This window comes from Chenopodium quinoa, unplaced genomic scaffold, assembly GCF_001683475.1.
Source record: "Chenopodium quinoa cultivar QQ74 unplaced genomic scaffold, ASM168347v1, whole genome shotgun sequence".
NCBI lineage: Eukaryota > Viridiplantae > Streptophyta > Magnoliopsida > Caryophyllales > Amaranthaceae > Chenopodium > Chenopodium quinoa.
The window spans coordinates 902,963-928,775 of NW_018742577.1; the positions used below are offsets into that span (position 1 = coordinate 902,963).

At 32.6% G+C, this 25,813-nt stretch overlaps 4 protein-coding genes across 4 annotated transcripts; 1 reads left to right on the forward strand and 3 right to left on the reverse strand.

Annotated features, from left to right (window-relative positions):
- Positions 1-5,695: 5,695 nt before the first annotated feature.
- On the reverse strand, positions 5,696-12,649 carry LOC110720860 (protein ACCELERATED CELL DEATH 6-like). The gene is made up of 5 exons (XM_021899939.1): positions 10,848-12,649; positions 9,388-9,987; positions 6,920-7,441; positions 6,050-6,592; positions 5,696-5,930 (listed from the first exon to the last, which is right to left on the reverse strand). The coding sequence occupies exons 3-5, from the start codon at positions 7,106-7,108 to the stop codon at positions 5,880-5,882; spliced, it is 783 nt and encodes a 260-aa protein (XP_021755631.1). The 5' UTR covers positions 7,109-7,441; positions 9,388-9,987; positions 10,848-12,649; the 3' UTR covers positions 5,696-5,879.
- A 1,856-nt stretch (positions 12,650-14,505) lies between these two features.
- LOC110720678 (glycine-rich cell wall structural protein 1.8-like) lies at positions 14,506-17,128 on the reverse strand. The gene is made up of 3 exons (XM_021899731.1): positions 17,092-17,128; positions 15,525-16,180; positions 14,506-14,772 (listed from the first exon to the last, which is right to left on the reverse strand). The coding sequence occupies exons 1-3, from the start codon at positions 17,126-17,128 to the stop codon at positions 14,506-14,508; spliced, it is 960 nt and encodes a 319-aa protein (XP_021755423.1).
- A 1,504-nt stretch (positions 17,129-18,632) lies between these two features.
- Positions 18,633-19,937, reverse strand: LOC110720739. Its single transcript, XM_021899782.1, has 2 exons — positions 19,805-19,937; positions 18,633-19,523 (listed from the first exon to the last, which is right to left on the reverse strand). The coding sequence occupies exons 1-2, from the start codon at positions 19,905-19,907 to the stop codon at positions 18,946-18,948; spliced, it is 681 nt and encodes a 226-aa protein (XP_021755474.1). The 5' UTR covers positions 19,908-19,937; the 3' UTR covers positions 18,633-18,945.
- A 1,781-nt stretch (positions 19,938-21,718) lies between these two features.
- On the forward strand, positions 21,719-25,517 carry LOC110720861 (V-type proton ATPase subunit e2). The gene is made up of 4 exons (XM_021899940.1): positions 21,719-21,821; positions 21,936-22,158; positions 23,762-23,809; positions 25,135-25,517. The coding sequence occupies exons 2-4, from the start codon at positions 22,061-22,063 to the stop codon at positions 25,199-25,201; spliced, it is 213 nt and encodes a 70-aa protein (XP_021755632.1). The 5' UTR covers positions 21,719-21,821; positions 21,936-22,060; the 3' UTR covers positions 25,202-25,517.
- The last annotated feature ends 296 nt before the right edge of the window (positions 25,518-25,813 follow it).

The window sequence follows — 25,813 nt, forward strand, 5'->3', positions numbered from 1 at the left end:
TTAGTGGAAATAAAAATCTCAACCAAAGCTCCCAGATACCACTTTGTAACATCCTAAAAATTCCTTTCCTTTAAAATACCTGTTTTTCCCTTTTTAAAATACGAAATAGGAAAAATCTAAGACATTACCACCACCGTAAAAATAGCTAAGGCAAATATCAAAGACACACAGCGGAAGACTTTCTTTAAAACCATTCAAAACAAGTCAACTTAAAGTCAAACCAAAATTAAACGAAATCAACCTATAACTTGGAACCATTGTAGGCCCTCATGAAAACCGAACAATACTCAAAACCCTTTGTGTTAGTTTCACAATCATGATAAAATAAATAATATTCAAAGCAAATAAAACACAACATATTCCTATGGAAACTAAGCATGATTCGCTCTTCACTCATGCTCATCATAAATATGCTCCATCATCTGAAAAGCTCTGCTTTACTTGTCCCCACTACTCGCCATTAGAAATGGGTTGTCGTAGGGCCAAGGTAAAGACAAGGCCAAACAAACATACAATACACAATCAGCAATGCTGAGTACATAAGCATAGTAAAAACACACTAACATGCTTTCATCCTATCATCACACAACTTACCTTGTTGCACCTGTAAACAAGCATACAAGACATCCAACATTTAACTAGACAAATACCAATTTCCATTTAATTTGATTACACCGGGAGCTAATCGGGTAGGCAAATGTCACATGAAGTGACTGGACGTCCTCTGCATAAAATAAATAAAAAAAAATACAGCGTCCTGTACTCCCAGTAGAAGTTATGGTCAAATATAAAGCACCATAACTCCCCCCATATGTTCATACTCAAGGTATATACGTTCCAAGAGTTTTGGTGCGTAATCTATTTCACTTTACGTTGTTTACATATTTTTTAGACTTGGTAACGACTCTTAAACCATAGCACAATCAATCATAATAAATCATTCAAGCAATCAAACATACCAATTTAATTCATGAATAATTAGTGACCACATAATTTAATGTTGAATCCTTTTTAAACTACCTCGGTGTTAAATAACACCTTAAGTGCATAAAGCACCGCAAATCCTATCCCTCGGTGTTTAGAATACCTTAAATGCACGTAGGCACCGCATTTCCTTTTATTACTGTGTACTAAGACACTTAATAGCTTAATTCCCATGCTTAAAGCATCAATAAAAATTATATGAACTACAATAAAATTCCCTTTTTATATTCCATACCAAATTAAACATTTAGTTTAATTAAACATGCTCTCAATCATGCCAATAATAAAAGTGTAGTTCATATTCAACATGCCAATAGAATTAATTCCACTCATCAATTCACCACAAATAATTCATACTTCACAAATCAATCACCAACATCAATCCAATCAACAATTCCAACCAATACCTATCATGATACTACCATGGAATTAATCAAACAAAGCCTAGCATGCTTCTATACACTTAAATAATTACCAAGTACTCGAACGTACCTTGAATACCATCTCAAAATCGCCGCGGCTAAATGAAATCAGTCACTTGAAAAATTCTACAAACCAAAATTTCAAAGAGGCATTAATACCTATTCCACACAAATTTCAAGCAATATATACACTCCTTAAATCACTCATAAATCCTTTAAAGCTAAAATTTAATTTAAAACCCTTACTTTTATTCCCAATTAATGGGTAATTAAAAATCCTTTAAAGAAACTTAATTGTAGCTTATATACAAAAATTTCAGCTTTATTAAATCATCTATAATTGCTGTAATTATTATGTTTTAAAACACCTATTTCAATAATTTAAATCACCCATAAACAATTTCCATCAATATACATAAACTTAGAAACCTAGGGTTTGTAATTTGGGGCTTTTTAATTCAAAACATAATCTGAAAATTTATATACATCATACTTAAAATCAAACATCATAAAAATCATCACAAAACCCAAAAACAATAATTAGATTAAGGGTGGATTTAATTAAAAATCAGAAGAACAATTTTTTTTTTTACAAAACACACGCACACACAAGGGGGGAAAGGAGGGTGGTTGGCGCCACCTCCCACGGCTACTGCTGCTGCCGGCCCTGTGCTAGTGGTGGCAGCCGGCCACCGTGGTGTGTGTGGTGGTGGTGTGTGAAACAAAATAAAAATAAAGGGGAAGGGGAAAAATTAAGAGACAGAAAGAAAAAATAAGAGGAGAGAGAAAAAGAGTGTTACCTTGGGTATTCTCCACCTTAGACAAAGTTTAATTTGTCCATGTGATGGGTATTTATACTCCCTTTCTAAAACCCTCCTAGACTTAAATTTCCTTTTTACCCTTAATGATCCCTTTCCTATTCAAACTAGTATTTTGACTCTCCCTAAATACCATTGACTTTAAAAATTACCTTTTATAAAATAATATGCCCCAAAGTTTCCAAATCATGAAATAAAATATTTTCAAGATTGTTAAATAATTAAAAATAAACTTTTAATTAAATAATTCTTTTTAAATTAAGGAAACACCATAATTAATTCATTTCGAATTATTTTAAATACTTTAAGGAATACTCCTTTAAGTTAAAATACGTATAAAAATACAAGATATTACAATAAGATTCCAGATGATTATGTTTGATACATAATATAATAATATAAATCATAAAAGCTAGTTAAAGTATAGTTTGTGAATAGAGCAAAAGTAAAGATGATGTCAACTAAAAAAAATAGATATATATATATATATATAAATTAAACGAGTATACTAAAGTAGAAAATTAGAAAATTTATTGGGTAGCAAGGTACTTATTTAATTAAATAATTAAGAGCATGTTCTTAACATCTTATAAACATATATACAAATTCTTAAATGGACCTGGTTTACACAAATTTATTGTGGACCACTAACATTAGAGATACTTTTATTGTTTTATTAATAAAAATAAAAGGTCACTACATTAAAATAAAGGTTATTATGTTGAAATAAAAGCGATTGGGACATTATAAAAGTTATAAGAGGTTAATTTTTTGGGATGTAAACAGAAATAACATTAAAGGTCACATAAGTTTTAATAAAGGTTACTATGTTAAAAAATAAGGATATTATGTTAAAATTACGGTCACTATGTTCCAAATAACGTTAGTTCTTAGTGTATATAAATCTCAGGTCTACAATAATATTATCGTGGACCACATCCACGCAAAAATTTCTAAAACATATAATATTGATTCCTACGCAATGGCAAGAATAATTAATATCTTGAAGGTGTTATTATAATGTATCCCTACTTTAGAAGAAAGCTAGCTTTATATAAAGAATAGTATATCAATAATTTGGTAATGAAGTTTACAAAATATAGCATATTATAGTATGTGAGGCATCACAAATTATACTTACCGTCTCATAGACACATTTCACTTGAAAGAAAACATAATGCATCCTCCATCCTCAACATTGACAAAATTTACAATGTTCACATACATGAACATAACTCTGTTGGCCGTCTTTTGTGATTTATATGTTAGAAAATATAAAATTATGTGCATGTGGAATCTTGTTAAATTTGTCTTGATTTATACTTCAAAGTATCAACCTTTTTTTTTTCTTTACAGCTACAATATATATAAAGATATTAATGACATATATAAATAGTGAACTGATAAATGTAAAACTCCAACGTTGTAGTTAAAAAAGAACGGAGGAAGTATTTTATTTTCATTTCACTCAGCTTTCTAGTTGCTGCTCACATGAAAAACCTTGTTTTACAAGAAAAAAATCACATTAATAATTCCAACTTTAAGCGATTTACCTATTTGGGATATGATTATATTCTAATAATCTCACCTTTAATTTAATTTGCTACAGTTTGCCTCTAGCACCCCAAATGACCAATTACCTAATGAATGGGTAATTTTTTTTTATTATATTAATACCACATGTTGCAATTTAAAAAAAAAATTACAAAATAGAAATTAAAAAAAAAAAAAAAAGAAAAATAAACTAACCTACCTTTCCCTACCACCACTCTCTCCCCTTGCCCCACAGTTAAACCCCAATACCCAACCCCTCCGCCCCTTTTCCCACCGTGTAAACCCCTACCCTCCACCCCTCCCTTTCCCTACCAGTACACCCACAACCCCACCCCAAACCAACTCCCCCCACCCCGCACCCCTGAACCCTAACACCACCTCCTCCACGAAATCGTTCGGAATTATTATACTTCCCTTGTGTTTTAATAAGTGTTACACTTACCATATTCGACCATATTTTAATAAGTGTTACACTTTTTTTTTGGCAAAAAGTTATATTTTAATATTATATCTTTTTCTTATGGTCCCCACACAAACCCACTACTATTATTTTTTTTATTATTATTTCTATCCTCTCACATTCATTACACAATAAACTATTAACCACATTATCTTTTTTTTTTTTTTTTTGTACAATTTTTTAATACTCCAACTACTCCACTTACCTCTTATTTTAATTCAATTAAATTGCCTAAATCTATGTGCCGCTCAAAGTGTAACACTTATTACAACAGGGAGGGAGTACAAATGATATGGTCATTCATATTTGCGGTAGGGTAAGTTGTTTCGGTCGGTTTCGGGGATGAGGATTGTTAAGGGAGGAGTGTTGTCGGGGTTTGGCGAGGGGAAATTTTGGCCAGTTTCATGCGGGTGATTTAATTTAGAGGGTGGTGGTGGGTTTGTTGGGTCATTTCAGGGGTAGAAGGGGCCAAATGACCATTTCCTATGGTTAGGGGGGCGGTGGCCAATCGATATTCGATTGGGCTAGTGGTGGCCTAGGGTTTAACGATGGAGGAAGGGGAGGGGTGGTGGCTAGTAAAGGGTTTTTTTATAGACTAATAACATGTTGACAAGTGTCATGGTACCTGTTATAGCAGGTCGTTGATCGATTGAACTTGCTAAAGGCAAACTAAAAAGGTGAGATTATTAAAAAAAAATACCAAAGTTGGGGTTATTCAGAATTTCAAAGTAAATTGCCCAAAGTTAGGATTTTTAAAGTGAATTTGTCCTTTTTAGGCCTCACCTCTACAACAAACCACAGTACCACACTAGTTTTTTTTTCATTTTTTTTTTTTAATTTCACTCAGCTTTCTATCAAGCCTCACCCATTTCTTAAGTTTGTTTTTCTACCTTTTTTCTTTTTTTTTTTTTCCTTTGAGGAAAAGTTTCGTTTTTCTACTTTGTTGTCCTTAACTTTCCCTTCTCCTTCAACATTGTCAAGCTGAACACCTAATTGCCTACAATAAACTAAATTTCACAGCTTGCTACAATCAAGTTGTCCTTAACTTTTATAATTAAGCTAGGTATTAACATATGGATATCACAACAAAATTAGGGTCAGTTGTTGGATGGACTAGTTAAAGAACAAATGGAACTATTTTCTACTCTAAAAGTCCTATTTTTTTTTTTACCCCTTTCAAAGCTTTATAGTTTTTCTATTAATTACTGAGCTGATTTTCTCCTTGCTTTACTGTGCATAAGCTAAACTGCTCTAGTAATATAAGTGTGTGGTTCAACAACTTGTGTCTGTATGATGACTATTGTACTACATAGTTCTTAAATAACCTCTCACAACATTCTTAGGTGCCCAAAATCTCATAAAAATTCTTTTAAAAAAAATGTCACTCAATTAACTTAATTAGAAGACATTATTTTGGTTTTCATTTCACTAAGAATGTCTCAAATAATACTCGTACTTCTTTTGTCCTGTCAAAAAATAAAATAAAATTCTTTGCTTTCAAAAACTGCACCACTTTAAATAGCAATGAGTAACTTTGACAATGCATCATGTAATAAGTACTCATGATAAGTGCTTAACACCACAAGAATATTCTAAGCCAATAACTACAAGAATTTTATTGAATTTATTTGTTGCTTCAATTCACTCAACTTTCTGGCTGCTACTGCCTACGCAACACGGAAAAGCTTTACCCTGAAAGTCATAGATTCATCAAATAAGTTATGCATAATTTACAACTAGCAATTATATATAATCCTCTAAAGTTATTAAAGGATGTCAAAAACATATTTATCTTCGACAAGAGAGCTCACCAATTCAAGCAGATACATTGGGTCTCTCTGATTTTGCTTCTTCTTTGGTGAAGGGATCAATAGCACTTTGTACAAGAGGGTTCTGTTCGCCGAAACTCCAATAAGAGAGCACATTATGATGATTATGATGGCTGCCCAAAGAACCTTTGGATATATAACCACATAGACCCCAGTCATAAATGCTAATATAGTGGAGTAAAACGCTACCAAGAGTAACACCATGCTACGATCAATCAATAACAACGAATTACTCGAATCTTGGACCATAGACCATACAAGGCAAATCAAAACCAACATGGAAGTACACATATCCAATGTATTAGACATCAAAAATACCAAAAATGCAACCTTCTTGGCTAAAAGTGCCTCCCCGCTTTCTTGATTTAATCCGCCAGGAAGAGTAAAACCAGCAGTAAATGTAATAGTGGCTAATAGAGCCGCCACCACAAATAATGAATTTCGCACTTCTAACAAATTGGTCCTACGCTGGAAGTATGATGTTTTTATCCTTGGATTAAACCCGATTCTTTGGCACATTTCTTCCTGCACATGGTTTGCAATAAAATGGATAACTACATGTACACAAGTTTTGTGATTTAATGTGATTTACTTAAAGTAACTTTGGGGTATTATTTGTGAGATATAAAAAAATTCTAAAATTGCAACTAATATGTAAGGGAGGAAGTAGAAAAATTGAAAAGCATACCCATTGACTATCGTCTTTGCAAGCTTGCTCCAACAAATCAGTGGGAAAAGAGCAAAATATTTATTTTATTTTTTGCATTAAAGAAGCATCATATTCATTATATATATATAATTTAATAAAATGAATCTTAATATGTAGCAAATTTTATTGGAAAGAAATCATACCCATGCCTGGTTGTCAGCGCATTTCTGAACCAATAGATCTATGGCAGAATTATCTTCATCATCCTTGATGTCATAGTTGATCTTATCAATGCTGAGTAAAGTTTCAGTCAAGAATAAGTCGTTATCTTGTATTGTTTTGTGTAAAGGTGTTACACCTTGAGAATCTTGAAGATTAATTAGATCCTTCATGTATGGAATCTTGAGAAAATCTTCACAGTCTATTGAACTTGTAAGTTTTATATGATGTAAAGAAGAATCCTTTTTTTCAATACAAAGATATCGAAACGCTCTCGGATTATGGTCGATGAAGGCACGAATAGCTGCGACATGACCATTTTCACAAGCTTTTGTCCAAGCTAAGGGGTTCGCTACTAAACATGGATGAATCTTTTTTCAAAACCGCTTTTATAAACCATGCAGAACCGGTTTCATATGCTGTATCCCAAGGTGATTGATTATTGTTATCCTGTTCGGTGATGAACTCTGGTGCTTCATTAACTAGCCATGTCCCAAATTCTTCATCTAATTTCATAGTTTATAAAAAAGATCATATAAGAATCATGTATTCGATCCGATCCCTAACTTCATAAAAACCTCATTTCCTTTGACTTGTCTTTTCTTAACTATAGTTTTCAATTTCCAATTGCATTGGATCCAAAAAATAAAAATTAAAAGTTAAGCTTATGAAAAAAGCACAATAATTTAAGATTGGTTTTCACCAAAAATAAAAAATAAAAAAAAAATAATTTGAGAATGGAGAGAGTATATGCTTTAAGCCTATAAAAATATACTCCTTTGTACTTTAATTATCATTCTCTTTCCATTTACTAGTCTGTTTATGTAAAATGAAATAGTAAGTGCGTCCTTTTTAAGAAAAAAAAAAAATAGGTATGAGTGAAAAAGTTTGTTTATAAAATTTATGTGGGTCATATGGTGGGTAAAGAGTAATAAAAGTGGATATTTTCTTTACCATAAAAAGAATAAAGAAAAATAGGAAGATAAAAAATGAAAAGTAGTAAGATAAAAAACTTTAAAAAAAAAATAATAAAAGAATGGAGGGAGTTTTAAAATTCATTTCATATATATGCTACATTCGTTTTATATTATTTGCAACTTTGGGTATTATTTGTGAGATATAAAATGTTTTAAAGTTCAAATAATAAGAAACGGAGGTATTATTGTTATTAGGAAAAATTGCATTGCCTGGAATAATCCGACCATTGTCTCATCCGCCTAAAATAATCCCAACTTTCAATTATTTTTTTAGTAATCCGACGTTTGATGTCAACACGCTTAAAATGGTCCCAAGTGACTAGTAACCTATTAAATAGGTAATTTTTTGTTGGGTTTTAAAGTACACATGTCACAACATGATTTATCTAAAATTTAAAATTTAAAATAATAAATTTTAAAAAAAAAAAAAAAAAAACCAGTCAGACCCAGCCACCCTAAAAATCTTTCTTTCTCTCTTCCACCACCTCCAATGGTGGCACATCTACCTTCTCTAAACCCACCTCCGTCGTTGTCGCTCTCATCGACGAGCTCAATAAGCGTCGCTTTCCTCTTATCATCGCCGTCAAAGAAGTATACTTTGGGACGGGAAAGGGAGAGGGGCTGGAATCGTGACGTGAAAGGGGAGGAGGGCCAGAATTGGGACGGGGAAGGGGTCGATGCAGTGGGGTTGGTGGTTTATCGGTTAATTAATTAATTTTTTGTAAGAAATTAATTGATAATTTTTTAAATTTCCTTAAAAAATAATTTTAACTTTTTTTCTAAATTTTATTTGGACCAATTAGGTGTTGATACGTGTTAGATAACATGTCATAAAAAGTTTGTTGATCGATTGGTACCATTTGAAGTGAATTGACATTAAAGGAGGTGGAATTATTTTGGGCGGATGAAGCAAAGGTCGAATTATTCCATGCAATTTTTCCTTATTATTATTATTATTATATATGTCTCCCTTCTTTCCACTAGGTGAAATTAGAAATATCAGTTAATCCCTGCATGTCTTCGTCAAGTGTGAGGCAAAGTAGCAATTGATAGTCAAACAATGTAATAACATAGAGTGCAACTAGACGCATAGCTGCTATTTATTTGGGATGCATATATGAGGGCTAACTGATAAATTCACATAACTTTTTTTATTGTTAATGTGGTATTTTTTTATGTACCATTATACATGTATTTTATGCTACTATAGTATAAGTTATTTTAGTAGTACTATTTATAGCCATTATAAGTAATAGTGGTATTATATTTGATGACAATTTATATACTTAGTTGTACCACTAGAAAAACATTTTTCATCACTCTTTTGTATTATTCATGCTATTTACTTGCCATGTAACTAGCAGCTATGCGCCAATACTTAACCAATAACATATACTCCGTACCTTTCATCTCGTAAAATTATGTGTAATAATAAATGCTAAATATTATTCTATGAAGGAACGAAAAACTAATACCTGTCAAGCTTGTAGCAAGATGCAATATATTCCAACCAGTTGAGGAATCTTTTAGATATTTGGTCCTGCTTCGCTTATCCAACTTTCCCAATATGAATTTGGCTACTTCAGAGCAATTGTTTTGTATAGCAAGAAACAACGTAGAGTGCTCTGGCTCGTAATAATCTAGCAGTTCATCCATAATTTCATAATCCCGGAGTAGTGACAATATGTATAGTCCAAGATCTTCACGCTTGTTGTGTAATGCCAAGTGTAGAGGCCCTTCGTTTTCTTTATTCTTTTCAAACCATGGCAATTTATCGATATCATCTACGCTCCAAATAAGTTTGTTTTTTTTGTAAGCTTCAACAAGGAGTGGTACAATCTGGTTTGTTGCTTTATGCGTGGTAGTTGCGGCAACATGAAAAGGATTGTTTTGATAATTGTAATCCTTAACATCAACAAGTTTTACAAACTGATCTTTCCACTTTCTCTCCAATATGAATTTAAATAGCCATTCTTTGTCACTTTTTATCCAACTATGAACTATTGTAGATCCTTCTTTATCTACTCCTTTGATTAATTCTGGATGTCTTTCCATTAGTTGTGCACAAAAGTTTTCTGCTTGTAAAGAAGAATTGCTATTTAATAATTTTTATACAATCATTCATAATTAAACAATATACGTAAAAGAAGCCTAATTTTATTGTGTATTTTACTTCCTTTGTACTTTTTAAGTTAACACATTTTTCAATGCATTGATTCAACTGTAGTATATTAAACGAATTATTATTAAAAGTTACTTGTATAAAAAGTTGGTTTTTGAAATTACAAATCGAAAGCAAAATCAAAATGATCAGACATGATTATGTTCATTTTTTAGCTAAATTATGTTACATATATAATGTCAAAAGTCGAAATGTATCAACTGTTAAAATTGACACTCTTTTTATTGAAAGTAGTATTTATAATATTAACTTTTAATAAATCTAAACAATGAATAGTTAAAGTTATTAGTAATTGCAAAGTTGTGCACGATGAATTATGTGTAAAGTCAATCCACATGGTACAATTAAATAAATAGTTGGCAACTTTTTATTTATTTATTTTAGGAAACATTTTGCTTGATATCAGACTCATCGTGAGTCCAATATATCTGATACTAATAATCTAATATTTGACATTAATAATCTAATATCTAACACGAAAAATCTAATATCTGATATTAATAATCTAATATTTGACATTAATAATCTAATATCTGCCATTAATAATCTAATATCTAACATGAGAAATCTAATATCTGACATTAATAATCTAATATATAACTATAGTAATCTTCTTAGGTGTATAAATACATGTTAAACCTAATTAGAATATCATCAACTTCTCACATACTCTATTATCTTATATTATCTATTATCAATAATAATGCTATAACTGAAAGGTAAAAAAGAAAGATAAATAGATCGTCGACTCACCTGTGCATAATGGAGCAAGATGCAAGATATTGAGCTTTTTATGATTCGTAAGAAGTTGAGTTCAACCTTCGTTATCGATTATCTTCAATATCTCTTCGGCAACTTTATGACATTGAACCTCGACAGCCAAGAATAGAACATTCTTCTTACTTTCGATAACTACATTTTCATCCACTGACAACAAATATATTGCGAGCTTTTCTTTCTTATGGGCTATGGCCAATGACAAAGGTGTATCTCCATTAATGTTCTTCACTAACCAAGGATGTTGATTATTTGAAAGGCTTGGTGATTCTTTTTTGTAAATATCTATCAGCATTTCTGCAATTTTTGTAGCATCTTCTGTACACGGGGCATATTTAGCCAAGTTGTGTAATGGATTGCCACCATAATTATTCGTTAAAGATACCAAGTATGTGAAAATCTTATTTACATCTTGGATGATATCCTTACAATCTAAGAGAATTTTGAATGGCCAAATTTTACCATCATATGCCCACAAATGAAGTGCCGAATCTCCACAAATTATAATTATGCACATGTGTGTATATTTGTGTGTTCATGTATATAAACATATAGTGATATACATATATTCGTATATGTTAACTCTCACTAAATTATACGAAGTACTTTATAAAGAAAAAAGTAATCACGGAATAAGATTTTATTTGATTCATATTGATGTTAGACATACCTAAACTCCTCGTATCTTACTTCTTAAAAATTAAAAAAAAAAATGATGTTGTACGAAGTACAATATTATTTTACTACAACTTTCTCATTTAAGTGTTTGTTCCATTTTAACTTACTATGTGTTTTCTCATCGTGTAACTTTGACCTAGACAATTAGTAATGAAATTTTGTGGAAATTTTTTTTATTAAAATCGATTGTTTTGAAAAACTACCTTATAAAATATGTTATAATAAAGTACTTTAGTTTTATAAGGTGTGTATACTGTAACAAGGTTCCATGCTTCCATTGCCATATTTTGGGAGTTTAACTACTCTTTCAACATCTACTTTTCGTTTATTTTCTTTTTTTTTTTCCTTCTTTTTCATAAAAAATTAATAAGGTATTTTCCCATAAAATTTCCTATATTTAATTATTTATTTGTAAAAGAACTATTAAAAAAAAAAATTACGTTCTTTATTGAAAGAAAATTAATAATAACCATGTTTACCTGAGCCTTCGATATAATGTATTGAGTGGAATGGAGTGTAGCCATTGTTTCCGCCGCCGCAACTAATAGGATGGGGAGACCTCAAAATCTCTAAAGCTAACTTGCTCATCTTCATATTTACGGCCTCGTAGACTAAGGAGGTACCACGATAATTAGGCATTTTGGAAATCAACTCCGTATCCATTTTATAAATTTCCAACGCACATTCTTCTTGAAAATTAAAAACAGCCACAAAGCAAGGGTTATCTCCCCTGGAGTTGTTCAATAACAAGGGTCGTTCATGTTCCAAAAGATGAGATGGTAAACAACGATAATAAACATCTACAAAAATCTTTGCTATCTCTTCTTGGTTTTCGGTTGCGGCCATGTGGAAGATGTTGCCATGATGGCGTCTTCCAGATTGGTCATCCTCCTCAGGATAGAAAGTCAAGTAGTATTCGATGGGTTTATTGGATTCAACACAATGTTTAAGGAAGTCTACATCTCCTCTCACTGCTGCATTTCTCAGCTCTTCATCCATTTTCGAGGATGTCATGATTGGAATTTTGGGTTTAGAACTGCTCTTTAGAAATAAATTCTAAAATCACGTGTGGTTTGGAGTCATATGAATTTGCTTGAATGAATTTGTATGGAGGAGAGTAGTGTTGTTTGGAATAGGAAGTCCCACAGCCACACTATAAAGTCAAGAAAACGAGTCAAGTGGAGGGATATTGTGTGGTGGGGTGTATTAGTTTGAGTTGAGCCGTTGATTTATGGGATTGTTTGATGGACGGTGGAGATGAGGGAGTTGTGTAAAGGAGTGTGTAACGGAGAGATGGTCTGCCAAGTGGGGTAGTGTCGGTGGCCGCTTTGTTTATGCTACCTCCATTATGTATTATTTGTAATAATTTGACATAAAGTGTGACTGAAAAGTATTTGATCATTGTAAATAATATAAAACAGATGTAATATAAGATTTGAATATAAAATTGTCTTATCACTAAGTCATGTCATACCTTATATTTTATATTTATGTATATAATAAATGACAATGTGAATAACAAATTTAATTACGAAAAAATTGAGTCATAAATTAAATGTATACTACTCCCTAATGATTAACCTATGTAATGAAAAAAGGAATTACTCTGTAATAAATTTTATTTTTTTGAGGAACCCTACCTTTTAATTGAGTCAAAGTATGAGGATATGCTTTATAACTTGCATTGGGACAATTGCTTGCTTGTTTGTAGCAAATTTTTGTCATGTCTATAATATAATAAGGTCATTATCAGATATATAAAACATTGTTTTTCAAAGGTAATGACCTAAAAGAGTTTAGGTCATTACCTAAGACACAAACAAGTTCTTGATAAATTATTTATATTTTCACGGATCAAACAGGTACGAAAACAATTAACGAATTGTTGTCTTCTCCAATCATACATTCGGAAGAACACCAATCATTTAACCTAAACCACCATGCCACCGACCACTGCGATATAGCCAAAAGACCTATGCGGGTAATTCATTCTTAACAAATACGTAATAATGCAATTTTGGTTGAGATTTTTTAATAAGAACAAAAAACTAAAAATAAAAAACCGAAAAATTCAAAATGCTACAAAAAAAAATTTGTAAACGAAATTAAAGATCGAACTTCACAGTGAAACATTGAACGAATTAGTGAATAATAGTGACAAATTTGCATGAAATTTTTGATTTTGGATGAAGAAAATGAAGAACAATGAAGAACAATTTTTGTTTTTCATTTTTAAATTTTGATTTTTAATTTAATTTTGATTTTCTGAAAAAAAAAATTAAGAAATCAAAAACAGAATTTATGAAATTATAAAATATAAGTTTCGAAAATTAAAAAAACAATTTCCGAATTAAAAAAATGAATTTTAATTAAAAAATTTTGAAAAGTCAAAGATGACATGGTTTATAATATCCAATTAAATTATGCCACATCATTAGACTTGTGGTAGTCACTTTTCAAAAGGCTACTGTAAAATTTTCAAAAATGAGCTGGTACATTTTATTTTCAAAAATATGCCGTTATTTAATTAAGTGTTTTTCTTGTTGGTGTATCAAAGCAAATTAAAGTTTGTTACAATCAATTTGAAGCAATGGAGATTATTGTTTGTTGAAGGTTCTTTGATTCCGGATTAATTGATTCTTTTAATATTTTGCTAGCTAAGAAATCATGACATTACGTGACCAATAAGTATTAAAAACCATTAGAGATACATATTAGTATACATTAATATATACTTCCTCCGTTTTTTATTTATCGCATTATAGAGCTTTTGACGGCAAAATTTAATAGTGGTAAAATTACAATAGTGTCCTTGTATTAGAAAAAAAATGAGACCCACCACATTTGGCATATGCTGCCAGCTATGGTGATGTGCTGCAGTGTATTACACAAAAAGTCACCAAATTTTCTGACTGAACTCCACTCACCAACAGTGAACAGTGGGAATATTTTACATTTACCAAACAAAATACAGTGAAGAACAACCAGACCCAAACATTCCGGCAACCGTAAGAGGATCGGATTTGACCTCCCCTTCCCCAACAATCGAGCTAACATAAATTAATTTATGACCGGCTTCCTCTTCTTCAACAGATCTGAGACCTTTACCAATCGCAGCAAAGGTTCGTTGGCTGAAAATGTCGCCACCTTTGCCCGACATGTAGAACAATTTAGGCCAGGAAGCCTGTTCTTCAAAAGCTTCAACAAGAGCAACAATGAAACCCTGCTAAATTTCATCGTCAGTCGCGAATAGAGCATCGTTTAGGGGTGATAGATCCATTCTAGGAGGAGGAAGATAGGACAAAGAACGAGGAAGAGAGGAGCAAGAAGGAGGCAGATCCTTTCAAGAGGAGAGAGAAAGAGGAATAGAGGAGGAAGAAAGAGGAAAGAACGGCTGTTGAAGGAGGAAGGGAGGAAAGAGAATGACCAAAGTGAGGAAGATGAAGAAGCTTCAAGAACTAGGGTTTGAATTGTACAAATACAATGATAAGTGGGCTTATCATTTTATGTTATTGTAATTCACCAGAAAAAAGGATGGGTTGCTGTAATAAAGGGGTTTAATTTGGTAAGTGGGGGAATAATAAGTGGCCTTATGATGTTATTGTAATAGGGGTAAAAAAGCTATTGTACAAGTAAAAATTTGCTAAATAAGGAATTGATGTAATAAAAAGTAAACTTCCTAAACTAGTAAGTGAAGCGATAAAAAAAGAATGGAGGATGTATGTATATAGTTTGCTTCATTACTTAATACAAAGTACAATTTACATCCATTTGATTGTTTTATTCTTAGTTACTTGTTGAGGATAAAACTTAAGTACTAGTAGTAATAAGATATACTAGTTACTACACACCATTGGTAGCCATCTAAAACGTATTATAATCTTAGTGGCCATTAGATTTACTAGTAGTTCCTTGTGCATTATTTTCAGTTTTTGGTGGATTATTTGGACCATGTTGTCCACCATGATTATTTACGTTCACATTATTCTTCTCTGCCTCGGCAGCATTCTTAACTAGAGGGTGAGGGTTGTTATATCCACCACGACCGTTGAGACTTACATCACCCTCCTCGTCTCGAGGTGGCCGGTGCTCTCCACCACGTCCACAACAACCTCCACCATAACCATCGGTCTTATGGAGTGATTCTTCTATTGGTGGCCAATGGCCGCCACCTCCACCTTTGCCACCCCAACCTCCTCCCTCTTTTCCACCCCAACCACCACCGCCGTATCCTCCATGGCCACCCCAACCACCACCATAACCATCGGTCTTATGAAGAGATTCTTCTGTTGGTGGCCAATGGCCGCGTCCTCCACCTTTGCCACCCCAACCACCACCACCGTATCCTCCATGGCCACCCCAACCACCACCATAACCATCAGTCTTATGAAGAGATTCTTCTTTTGGTGGCCAATGGCCGCGACCTCCACCTTTGCCACCCCAACCACCACCATACCCATCCGTTTTATGAAGAGATTCTTCTACCGGTGGCCAATGGCCACCATGTCCACCACCTTTGCTTCCCCAACCTCCTCCACCATGTCCATAACCTTCGGTCTTGTAAAGCGACTCTTCTTGTGGAGGCTTGTTATATCCTCCACGTCCATCAAGGCTAACGACCTTTTCTGCCTCTACAAAATCAATCCAATATCACAATAGAGAATTGACAAAATTTGTACATATTATTTTTTTGAAAGAAAAACATAATTTGTACATGTTAAAGGACATTTATGCATGATAAAATTATTGCTAAAAAAAATTAATTTAATCTTTTGAGAGAAAAAGAAAATATTCCATCCTTTATTTTATTTTTTTAAAGTGGCCCAATTTGTTTAGCATATTTGTCGATACGAAACTTTGACTAGTTATATCTTTAATTATCAATAAGTATAAACTATGAAAAATTGGTTTTTGAAACTATGTATTAAGAAGATTTTATCAAGTACTTATATGACTATATTAATTTGATGCGATTTACTTCTAATTTATTGAAAACATTGGTCTAAGTAATGTATGTATATACTCCTATATATATAGTGCAAAAGATAAAATAAATGCCCAATCATGTGGGTTATTTGTTGTCAATGTGCAAGTAGTTTCCAGACATCAAGTCTTTAATATTTATACTTATTTATAATTAAAGATATTATTGATAAAAATCTATGTTGATAAATAAATATACTAGTTAAAAATAAAATATTTATTTTAAAATAAGGGAGTATTGAGAAGGAAGGAGCTCGTTAAAAGTATGTAATTAAGCCTAATTTAGCAAATTATTCAAATATTACTATGGAAATATTCATGACGTTGTCACAAGATCGAGATCGATATCGATCATAATCTGTAATTTTATAAGGTTTGAAGATACAAATTGATGGACCGCCGGTTGATATTTTCTTCTTGTTATTAAAGGAAGTATTTTTATCAAGCAACATTTATAGTAGTACGGACCAAAATATTAAAGTACAATAAGTCAATAGTAGTAAAATAGTGAACGGCTAATTTGTCGAATTCTATTCGGCTCGAGCAACCCTTGTTTTACTTCTCGCATCGATTGATGAGAATGTGTTTTGTGTCATTCTTTAATGTTGTCTTTGTGTCATTCTTTGCATGTTTGTTTGACACGTGCATATATACATATTTACTACTCACTCCTACGATTTTAAGTTCAACTAACTTTAAAATTTGTTGAAATGTGCCGCCTTGAAGCAGCATGTTTCTTCGAGTGATCCAGCAGCCAACATACGGGTCTCACTACTATCACTGATTTTAGAATTGTCAATTTCTAACCCGAATTACCCTGAAATTCACTACTGAATCGATCCAGCGAAATAAAAGCCAACTCAGCCCAAAAGTCAAACTGATAAGATATATATATCAAACCTTTTTTTGATCCGTATTTAATTTCGAACTAGACGAAAACCTTTTGTTGCAATGGCACAAGAGGTTGCCTCGCATCCTCGAGGTGCAAGGTTCGATCTTCATCAGCAACAAATCCCAGCCGCCAGATAGGTTTCTTATGTTAGGAGCCTTCGACTGAGGCTCGGTTGATCTTACCACATATATATATATATATATATATATATATATATATAAAATAATCTAATTTCAAACTGAATGATCAAAACTAAACATAACTGATTATAGTCTAACATGTTGATGTCCTACCCGTTTCAATAAAAGGAAAATTCATTTAACTTGTACCGCGGTTTCAACCCGTAACCCACTCTATACCAAAGGACCAACCCATTTGACCCGACCCATTAATCCAATGACCCGTTACGCCTATATTGTTTGCAACATGTGATCAATTTAACCGAAATTATTTACAAGCCTTGACCTATTTCAACTGATCTATTTACAATTCGTGACTCGTTAAATGATTTATTTGCAACCTTTTACTTGGATAAATCGATATATTCCATATAAGTTCTACTCCGTATCACATTCCCGCAATATCGGAATATTGTTGACACCTGCACTTTCCTCTTTTGGTCTTTTCAAAATAATTTACACACTACCTTATATGTTAAGTGACCATCATTATATACATATCATACTCACCTAGGAGCTAGGACAACTAAATTTTTCTACATACCTCACATGAAGGGTTTTTTTTTATTTTTTTTAAAAAAAATACTCCCTATGCTTTTTGTAAGTGACACTAGCTTTCGCACGTAGGACTTGAATTGATGTTAAAAAGAAGACGAAAGAAAATTTTCAATAATTTTTAATTTACACTTGTATATTCAACTAAGATAAAAAAAAATCCAAAAAATAAAATAAAAATTCATCAATATGAATAAGTTTTACAATACCATTTAAAAAAAAAAAAAAAAAAAAAAAAAAAAAAAAAAAAAAAAACTTACTCATCAGTTGAAAATAAAGAGTTTTATACTCGTATATATGAACCAATAAATCAAACCGTTATCGAAGTATTAATAATAGATTGCATCCCAACAAAACTTATTGAACCTTTAAAATTTATTTAGTTGTGAATTGAGGTTATCGACACTTATTTTAATATCTAAATAATTAGATTTTATTAACGAAGAACAATTAAATATTGAAACTTTTTTCATTTGCTTAATTCTTTTTAAGAACAAAATCTGATTAAGATACTGGTGCTCAAATTTATCCAACATGTTACGCTTCATATATTACTTTACATCTTATTATATGTTACATGATGCAACGACATAAAGAAAACATGGACATACATAGACCACTTATTCTAGCTTAGCTACCAGCTAGAATTTCACATTCTGTTTACCTTATTCTAAGCTACTTTCTATTTGCTTAGGATACAAGTCGAAAACTATTACGTAGAAATTACAACGATAGCGCATTGCATGTTGGACATATATTACAGTGGCCCTGGATTCACTTGTAGTTCTTATGCGTTTTCCTCTACCTCGACCACCTCTTTAGCTGGAGGACGAGGCTTGTTGTACCCTCCACGCCCATCTAGGCTTACATAACTTTCTTCTACCGGTGGATGGGGCTTGTTATACCCTCCACGCCCATCTAGGCTTACAAAGCTTTCTTCTACCGGTGGATGGGGCTTGTTATACCCTCCACGCCCATCTAGGCTTACAAAGCTTTCTTCTACCGGTGGATGAGGCTTGTTATATCCTCCTCGCCCATCAAGGCCTACAAAGCTTTCTTCTACCGGTGGATGAGGCTTGTTATATCCTCCACGCCCATTAACACTTACAACTCTTTCTTGAATAGGAGGATGAGGTTTATTGTATCCTCCTCGTCCATGAAGACTTACGTCATGTTCTTCTAGTACTGGTGGATGAGGCTTGTTATATCCTCCGCGCCCATTAACACTTACAACACTTTCTTGAACAGGAGGACGAGGTTTGTTGTATCCTCCTCGTCCATCAAGACTTACCGTACTTTCTTCAACGGGTGGATGAGGCTTGTTGTACCCACCACGTCCATTGAGGCCAACATTATTTCCTGCTTCTACGTAAACAACGTAAGAAAGTATGAAAGCAATTAGTCGAGGACATATATGAAAATAATGTGTACAACTAACACTCTTAGAAAAAAAAAAAAGAAAAAAAAAATCTAGTCATAGTTTTAACATTATTAACCCTTTTGACTATTTAGACAAGAGTGAAAAAATAATATTGATAACAAAAAAAAAAAAGACGAATAGAGTATATAATTATTATAATTAAAAAACACATTACATTACGTCATTGTATGTACCAATTAATAAGTATATAGGAAAAGAAATTTACGTGTTTTTCCAATCGATATGTCACGAGCCGAGGCAACAAAAGAACTAAGTAAAAAAGTGGCAAAGAGTAGGCTAAGCAAGGGGAGTGGCTTTGAGTATGCCATTTTATGGTTATTTAGCTACTGAATCCTGCCAATTCCTTGGAGCCAAAGCTCACTTATTTATAGGCCGAAAAATGCCATTAAAAAAATTTAATATTCTTGAAATAATCATAAAATATAAATATATAATATATAATCGTATCAATATTTGCCAAACATATGATAAGGTTATCGCAGATATAAAATTGTTGGTATGTCGGTTAATTTGTTAGCTTATTAGCTTATTTGCAACTATTCTAGTAATTGTTTGAGCATCCAAACTATATTAAAATGAAGAGTAAAAGTTGACGGCTAATCTGTCTAAATTAATTTATCTACCTCGAGCAACCCTTGTTTTCTTTGCACCGATTGATGAGAAATGTGGTTGTGTTTGTATCATCCTCTAATTCTCTGTTGGTCAATTATTTTTTGTTGAAGGACTCTGCTGGTCAATATTAGTAAACTTCTCATAACTTCTCTCTTTCTCTTTTACGATCTTACCTTCCCTTTGTACACTTTCGAGTCTTCATACACTTCAAAGCTCAAACGAGCTACCATTAAAGTTGTCAAATCAAGTATGCATGCATTATGGGTTGATTTCAAATCGAGTCTAATAGGATAATGACCATAATGTGGGGGATCATCTTATCGAATACTAGAAAAAATATACTTGCTCATGTGACTTTGATTTTTCGTATATTTTTTGGATCGGATTAGTTTTTTATAGCTATTGAGTTTAAGATAAAATTGTAGTTTATAGGCATGTAAATTTTGTTTCATTTGACTCAAGTATGTAGATTTATCGTTTGCACACATTATGATCAAATAAGTTTAAATAAAAATATGTTCGTTATAAAAAAAATTAAAAATCAAAAATAAAAACTAAAAGATGTTTTGATAAGGGTTAATTAGGGTTATACAGATTCAAACATGTCCAATCTAATTGATCCTTTCATCTTGAAATACAAGTAGTATACTATATAGCTGTGGTGATAGTTGTTAGCAGTGCGAGTAACAACTAATGTTGTCAACAAGCTATTAGCTGTGAAGATTAGTTAATAAAGTATGAGTATTCGGTAAAGTAGTTGTTGAATGGATGTTAGTTTGTTACATATATACATAAACATCTTTTCCCTAAAAGTATAGAAAAAATTATCTACAACTACTTCTAATTTTCAAAAGCTAATAGTTTTAGCTTTTGACAAAAGGTACCTACACCAATAAAAACGATACCAACTACTATATTGTCAAATGTTTTTTTTTCCTATTAAGTAGTGGAATAATCTGCTTAAAAACTACTTAAAAGCTAGTAACAACACGCCTTATATGTAGGAATGTTCAAAAACGATTCGGACCGGCAATATAGACCAGATCAAATTGGACCGACAAAATGTGTATTTTTTTAAGTTCACTATGATCCAAAACATTTTATACTGTAAGTAAATTCATTTTAGACGTTCAATGTAGACATTAAATATCATTTCCTCAATAATAATAATATGGAAAAACGATTAAAAAGTATAGAAAATATCGAAAGTCTGTCAAAACCAATCCGGTCTGGATTTTGGTCCGATTTTACTAGTCTGGTCCAAGCAAAACAGGTCCGGCCACTGATTCTGAAAATTTTAAATTTTGTTCTTCGATCCGGTCTGGTCTGAGACCGATGAACAGCCCTAAGTTAAATCAAATTAAGATGGATAGTATCATAGTATACCCATTCAAATTAACAGAGCAATTGAATACATGAAGTGTTTACTGTTTACTTGTTTAGTTTCCATGAAAAAACCCCAGGCCTTATTTAAGCTCAACCCATAATATTACAAAACAGCCAGCCCAATAAAAAATTGAAGTGACAAAATTAGCCCAAAAATCAAATAACAATTTTGTGATCAATACGACGAAGCTTCGAACTAGAGGACATTGATCGTAGATCACCAGGTTAGCACTCTCTTTCTCTCTCCTCCTCAATTCCTCAACGCTTTTCTGCTTAATCCTATCTTCAATCAGTTGTATCATCGATTAATTCTGACTCCCATTTCGCTAATTTTGCAGAAATCAAAATCTAGCTTCAAATCGATTTGGGGTTTTCGAGTACTTTTCTGGGGTTTAGTTTGATTGTATTCTCTCTATTCGATCGAAATCAGAGCGAAAGAGAGGATTTTTAGTGCAGAAAAGAAATGGGGTTCCTTGTTACATCCCTAATTTTCTTGGTGATTGGAGTTATTGCTTCTCTTTGTACCAGAATTTGCTTCAATCGTGGTCCTTCTACTAATCTGTAATGTCTCTTTCTCTCTCCTATATTTGGATCTTTCAATCTGAATTTGCTCAATTTTAGCTCTACATTGTTTTTTGATGATTATATGTTGTTGATGTTTTTATGTTTTGTTCATTGACTTGTTGAAATTGGGATTTGGGGCTTAATTTTAAGTAAATTGGGGTTGATTAGAACTAATTTTTATGTTTATTAGTAGAGTGTTCAAATGATTGGATACATTGAAGAGTTTTGTGTTGAAATTATTGTTTGAAAACTTTGATTTATATGAAAAGATATAAATGGTTGATATGTTGTTGAAATGGATTGCGTTTGCTGGAGAGGGTTTAAGTTAATGGAGTAAACGAAAGAGAGTGATCTTCAGCCGGTGTATAATCGGATAAGATAGCGCAAGCCTTGGTTGGTAAGGTTGTAGACTGTAAACGAAAGGGAGTGATCTTCAGCCGGTGTATAATCGTATAAGATAGTGTAAGCCTTGGTTAAAGCTGTGGTTGTAGCACAAGACCAGATAATGTGCCACATTGTTTGCGTAGTTTTAAGCACTAGGATAATGTACCACTTCATAGGAGAGGCGGGGTTGAGGGGATTCTGTTCAAGGTACCATCTCGTAAGGTGAGAAAAACATAAAATTATTTCTCAATAAAAAGAAATATGAGGAAGGAATCTCCAATTTCTACCAATGGAAAGTCTGCCTTGTGTTGGAGTGTACTATAAATCTGTAATAGTCATGGCGAAGAGCAATGCCCTGCGGCCCTTGCCTGTAATCTGCTCTGATTGGCAGGGTCTATGGAGGTCCCCTTATACATACATATACTCCTTAGAGTTGTAACAATCCAAACTTGTAAAATTCTGTTTCTTAGGAAAATAAAGAGGGAAACTGGTATACTAGAATCCAGAAATTGTAGTAAGTTTATTTGGTTCTTCTAATGTGTTGTTAATTGGCCAAATTGGTCTACAAAGCTAAGTCTGCATCAATTTTTACTAGCAGTTGTGCCAATCTCTTCTAAATTTTCATAGATTCCGGACTTTTTTTGGTACCATGATCAAAATATAAATGATAGAACCTAGTGAGTCAATAAATTAGAGATTTATTTTTTGACAGCTGAGTGTCCTTGTTGGAATTATGGTGGAGAGCTTACATATTGCAATTTCATTGCCATGTTTTGTCACAACTCGTAGTTGTACAGGTGCCAAATACTCTTATGTTATCATGTGATTTTTTTTTTGACTAATTATTTACCATCAATTCCTACTTTCCTAGCACATCGCCATGCCAATTGAGGGATATTATGATATTGGTCAATGCACTAGGTAATTCATATTCACTTTTGTCGTGACCAAAGCTGCTAATATGCATCCTTCCCAAAATTAAAGAAAGTGTATTGATTTGTTCTACATTTTAAGGACAAGGGTCTGTGTGTAAAATTGATTACGATTCTAATGGGTGCCTATGTGGTATCTACCCGATTGTTGAAGATATCCGTTAGCTGTTTTTTTTTTTTTTTTTCTTTTTTTTCTCTTTTTTCTTAAAAAAATCTCAGTGTACCCATTATATTTACTTGTTAATGTTATTAATTTAATGACTAAAGTATTTTATTAATTGCAGGTTCCACTTAACTTTGGTTATTACAGCAACAGTTTGCTGCTGGATGATGTAAGTCTACTTTACCTTCCTTAAATCTTTATTGGCCAAGTGAAACAAAAATAGTGTACTGGCTAAGTAACCTAAGTAAAAGCATAAAATGTTGTGCTGTGCATGTAATAATGCATTAGCTTTTTTCTCTATCTTATGCAAAGTAATTTTATTCAATCCTATAATTAGATGGGAAAATTGAGACAAATGCATTAGAAACTATTAATCAATTGTAGACCTCCATTTGTTTCATGTCGTTTGGAGATGAAAATTTTCCATTTTAGGAGAGTTGCTACTTGCTAGTTGTTCTCTAGACTCCCAGACGGAAGGACCATAAACTGTCTTCTCATGTCACTGCATCAAATCTCTTCTTATTTTCCGTTGGAGAACGACTATAGCTGCTTTGTTTCTTTATTGAATGGTTGGGATAGACAAAGCCAGGACTATGCCTGGAAAGGCTTCAACTCAATGAGGAAAATCTGCAGTAGTGGGGTTTTATATGGCTAGTTTTTGGTTTCTGGGGAAGGAGAAAAGGAAAAAAAACACTGGGAGGTAAAAAAATGATCCTTTCATTACACATATGTTTCCCTCCCTGGTGTAAGCACTATGGAGTGATGCCAGATTTCCAGGTTTGGTGCATAGCTTCGTTGATAAAAAGGTTACTGCTATTATAATTTATTAGTCAATTGCTGACTTCTCGCAAAAAAAACTTTACTTCCGTGGGAAGAGGAAATACTTTTCTGATGAAGTGCATGCGGCGAAAAGCATGTTCATCTATCCCCACGTAGATTGAGAAAGATGATTAGTCTAGTTTTTGAATAATCTTATCCAATAGTCTGTTTGAGAGGTGTCTCTGCTTCTGGGTATTTTCCTTTGTAGACCCGTCCTTGGATCAGATTCTCACTAAACTGTGTTGCTAGTTGTTACAATTATTTATTTATTATTAGGCATTGTGAGCTTTACAGAATAGACCAAGTCTACTACTAGAGAGAATGAATGATCATTGATGATTACTGTCTTTACTGGCTAGAATGCAGTTTGAACAAATAAGTGTCATGAGAATTAGGCAGGAGTAATGGTTATTCTCGCTTAATAATCATTTCTGTTGATCTCTATCGTAGTCTGCATACCATGCACTCAGTTATAGAACATTTTTGCCTGGGTTTGTTTGACAATGTATTAGTGATTATGTATTCCATTCAAACTAGAGATGCTAGAAAGCTTGGAATGACTGTTGACTGTGCTTGTGGTTTCATTTTTATCTCTGCCTTTCTCACTATTTTTCTATTCTGTTAATCTCAACTACGCTAAATATTTGTTGTTCATATAAATCTCTATTTGTGTAGGTGGGCTATTGTATATCTTGCGCAGATGAAGCCCCTCATTAACCCTATACTGAATGAAGCAGAGTAAATTGGGGTTGTGGGCAAAATTAGAAAGTGTGCTTCTCTAGATACCAAATGTTACCATTTTGAGATTTTCAGAGGAACTGAGAGCGATGCCACGGCAGCGATTTCTCATGTGGATTTGTATGTAATTCTATTATTGCAGAGAATAAAAATATTCCTTCTTTTTTGGCTTTGAATATCACCTTGTATTTTTAAGCAGCAATCTACTTGTTTGAATTGATGAATCTTCTTTGTGGATGAAATAAAATCAGTTGGTGGAACACAACTATAGGCACTAAAAAAAATTTGTTGATGTGCCACGTTAGGTATTGTTTGGCTCAAATGTCAAATTCTTGATTCGTTATTTATTTGACTGTCAATTAAAAAATCAATTAATTTGGGTGAGCATATTGATTAGGCCAATTTTTAGCTATTTTAGTTGGAGTCTTTTTTTTTTTTCTTTTTTTTACCCAATTAAATGGGTTAAATTAAATAGCGCAATTTACCCATATTAAATCAAATGGCGTAATTTTACCCATACTAAATCAAATAGCGCAATAGATATTAGATACTAAATCCTAGAATTTTCACTCCCTCTATAAATAGAGTTCTATGCCCATCTTTCTTCTTAAAAATG

Bases quoted from the DNA above. Each gene is read 5' to 3' on its own strand.
- LOC110720860 (XM_021899939.1), bottom strand. From the start codon at position 7,108: ATGAAGGATCTAATTAATCTTCAAGATTCTCAAGGTGTAACACCTTTA. The intron at 6,593-6,919 runs GTATGATTTCTT...AACCATGTGCAG, and splicing joins GCGCTGACAACCAGGCATGG to GAAGAAATGTGCCAAAGAAT. The intron at 5,931-6,049 runs GTGAGCTCTCTT...TATGACTTTCAG, and splicing joins CAATGTATCTGCTTGAATTG to GGTAAAGCTTTTCCGTGTTG.
- LOC110720678 (XM_021899731.1), bottom strand. From the start codon at position 17,128: ATGACACAAAACACATTCTCATCAATCGATGCGAGAA. The intron at 16,181-17,091 runs GTAAAACAAGGG...TTGATTTTGTAG, and splicing joins CTCATCAATCGATGCGAGAA to AGGCAGAAAAGGTCGTTAGC. The intron at 14,773-15,524 runs GTAAATAATCAT...GAAATTTAGCAG, and splicing joins CAGAGAAGAATAATGTGAAC to GGTTTCATTGTTGCTCTTGT.
- LOC110720739 (XM_021899782.1), bottom strand. From the start codon at position 19,907: ATGGCATACTCAAAGCCACTCCCCTTGCTTAGCCTACTCTTTGCCACT. The intron at 19,524-19,804 runs GTAAATTTCTTT...TTGTTTACGTAG, and splicing joins CATATCGATTGGAAAAACAC to AAGCAGGAAATAATGTTGGC.
- LOC110720861 (XM_021899940.1), top strand. From the start codon at position 22,061: ATGGGGTTCCTTGTTACATCCCTAATTTTCTTGGTGATTGGAGTTATT. The intron at 22,159-23,761 runs GTAATGTCTCTT...TATTAATTGCAG, and splicing joins CGTGGTCCTTCTACTAATCT to GTTCCACTTAACTTTGGTTA. The intron at 23,810-25,134 runs GTAAGTCTACTT...CTATTTGTGTAG, and splicing joins ACAGTTTGCTGCTGGATGAT to GTGGGCTATTGTATATCTTG.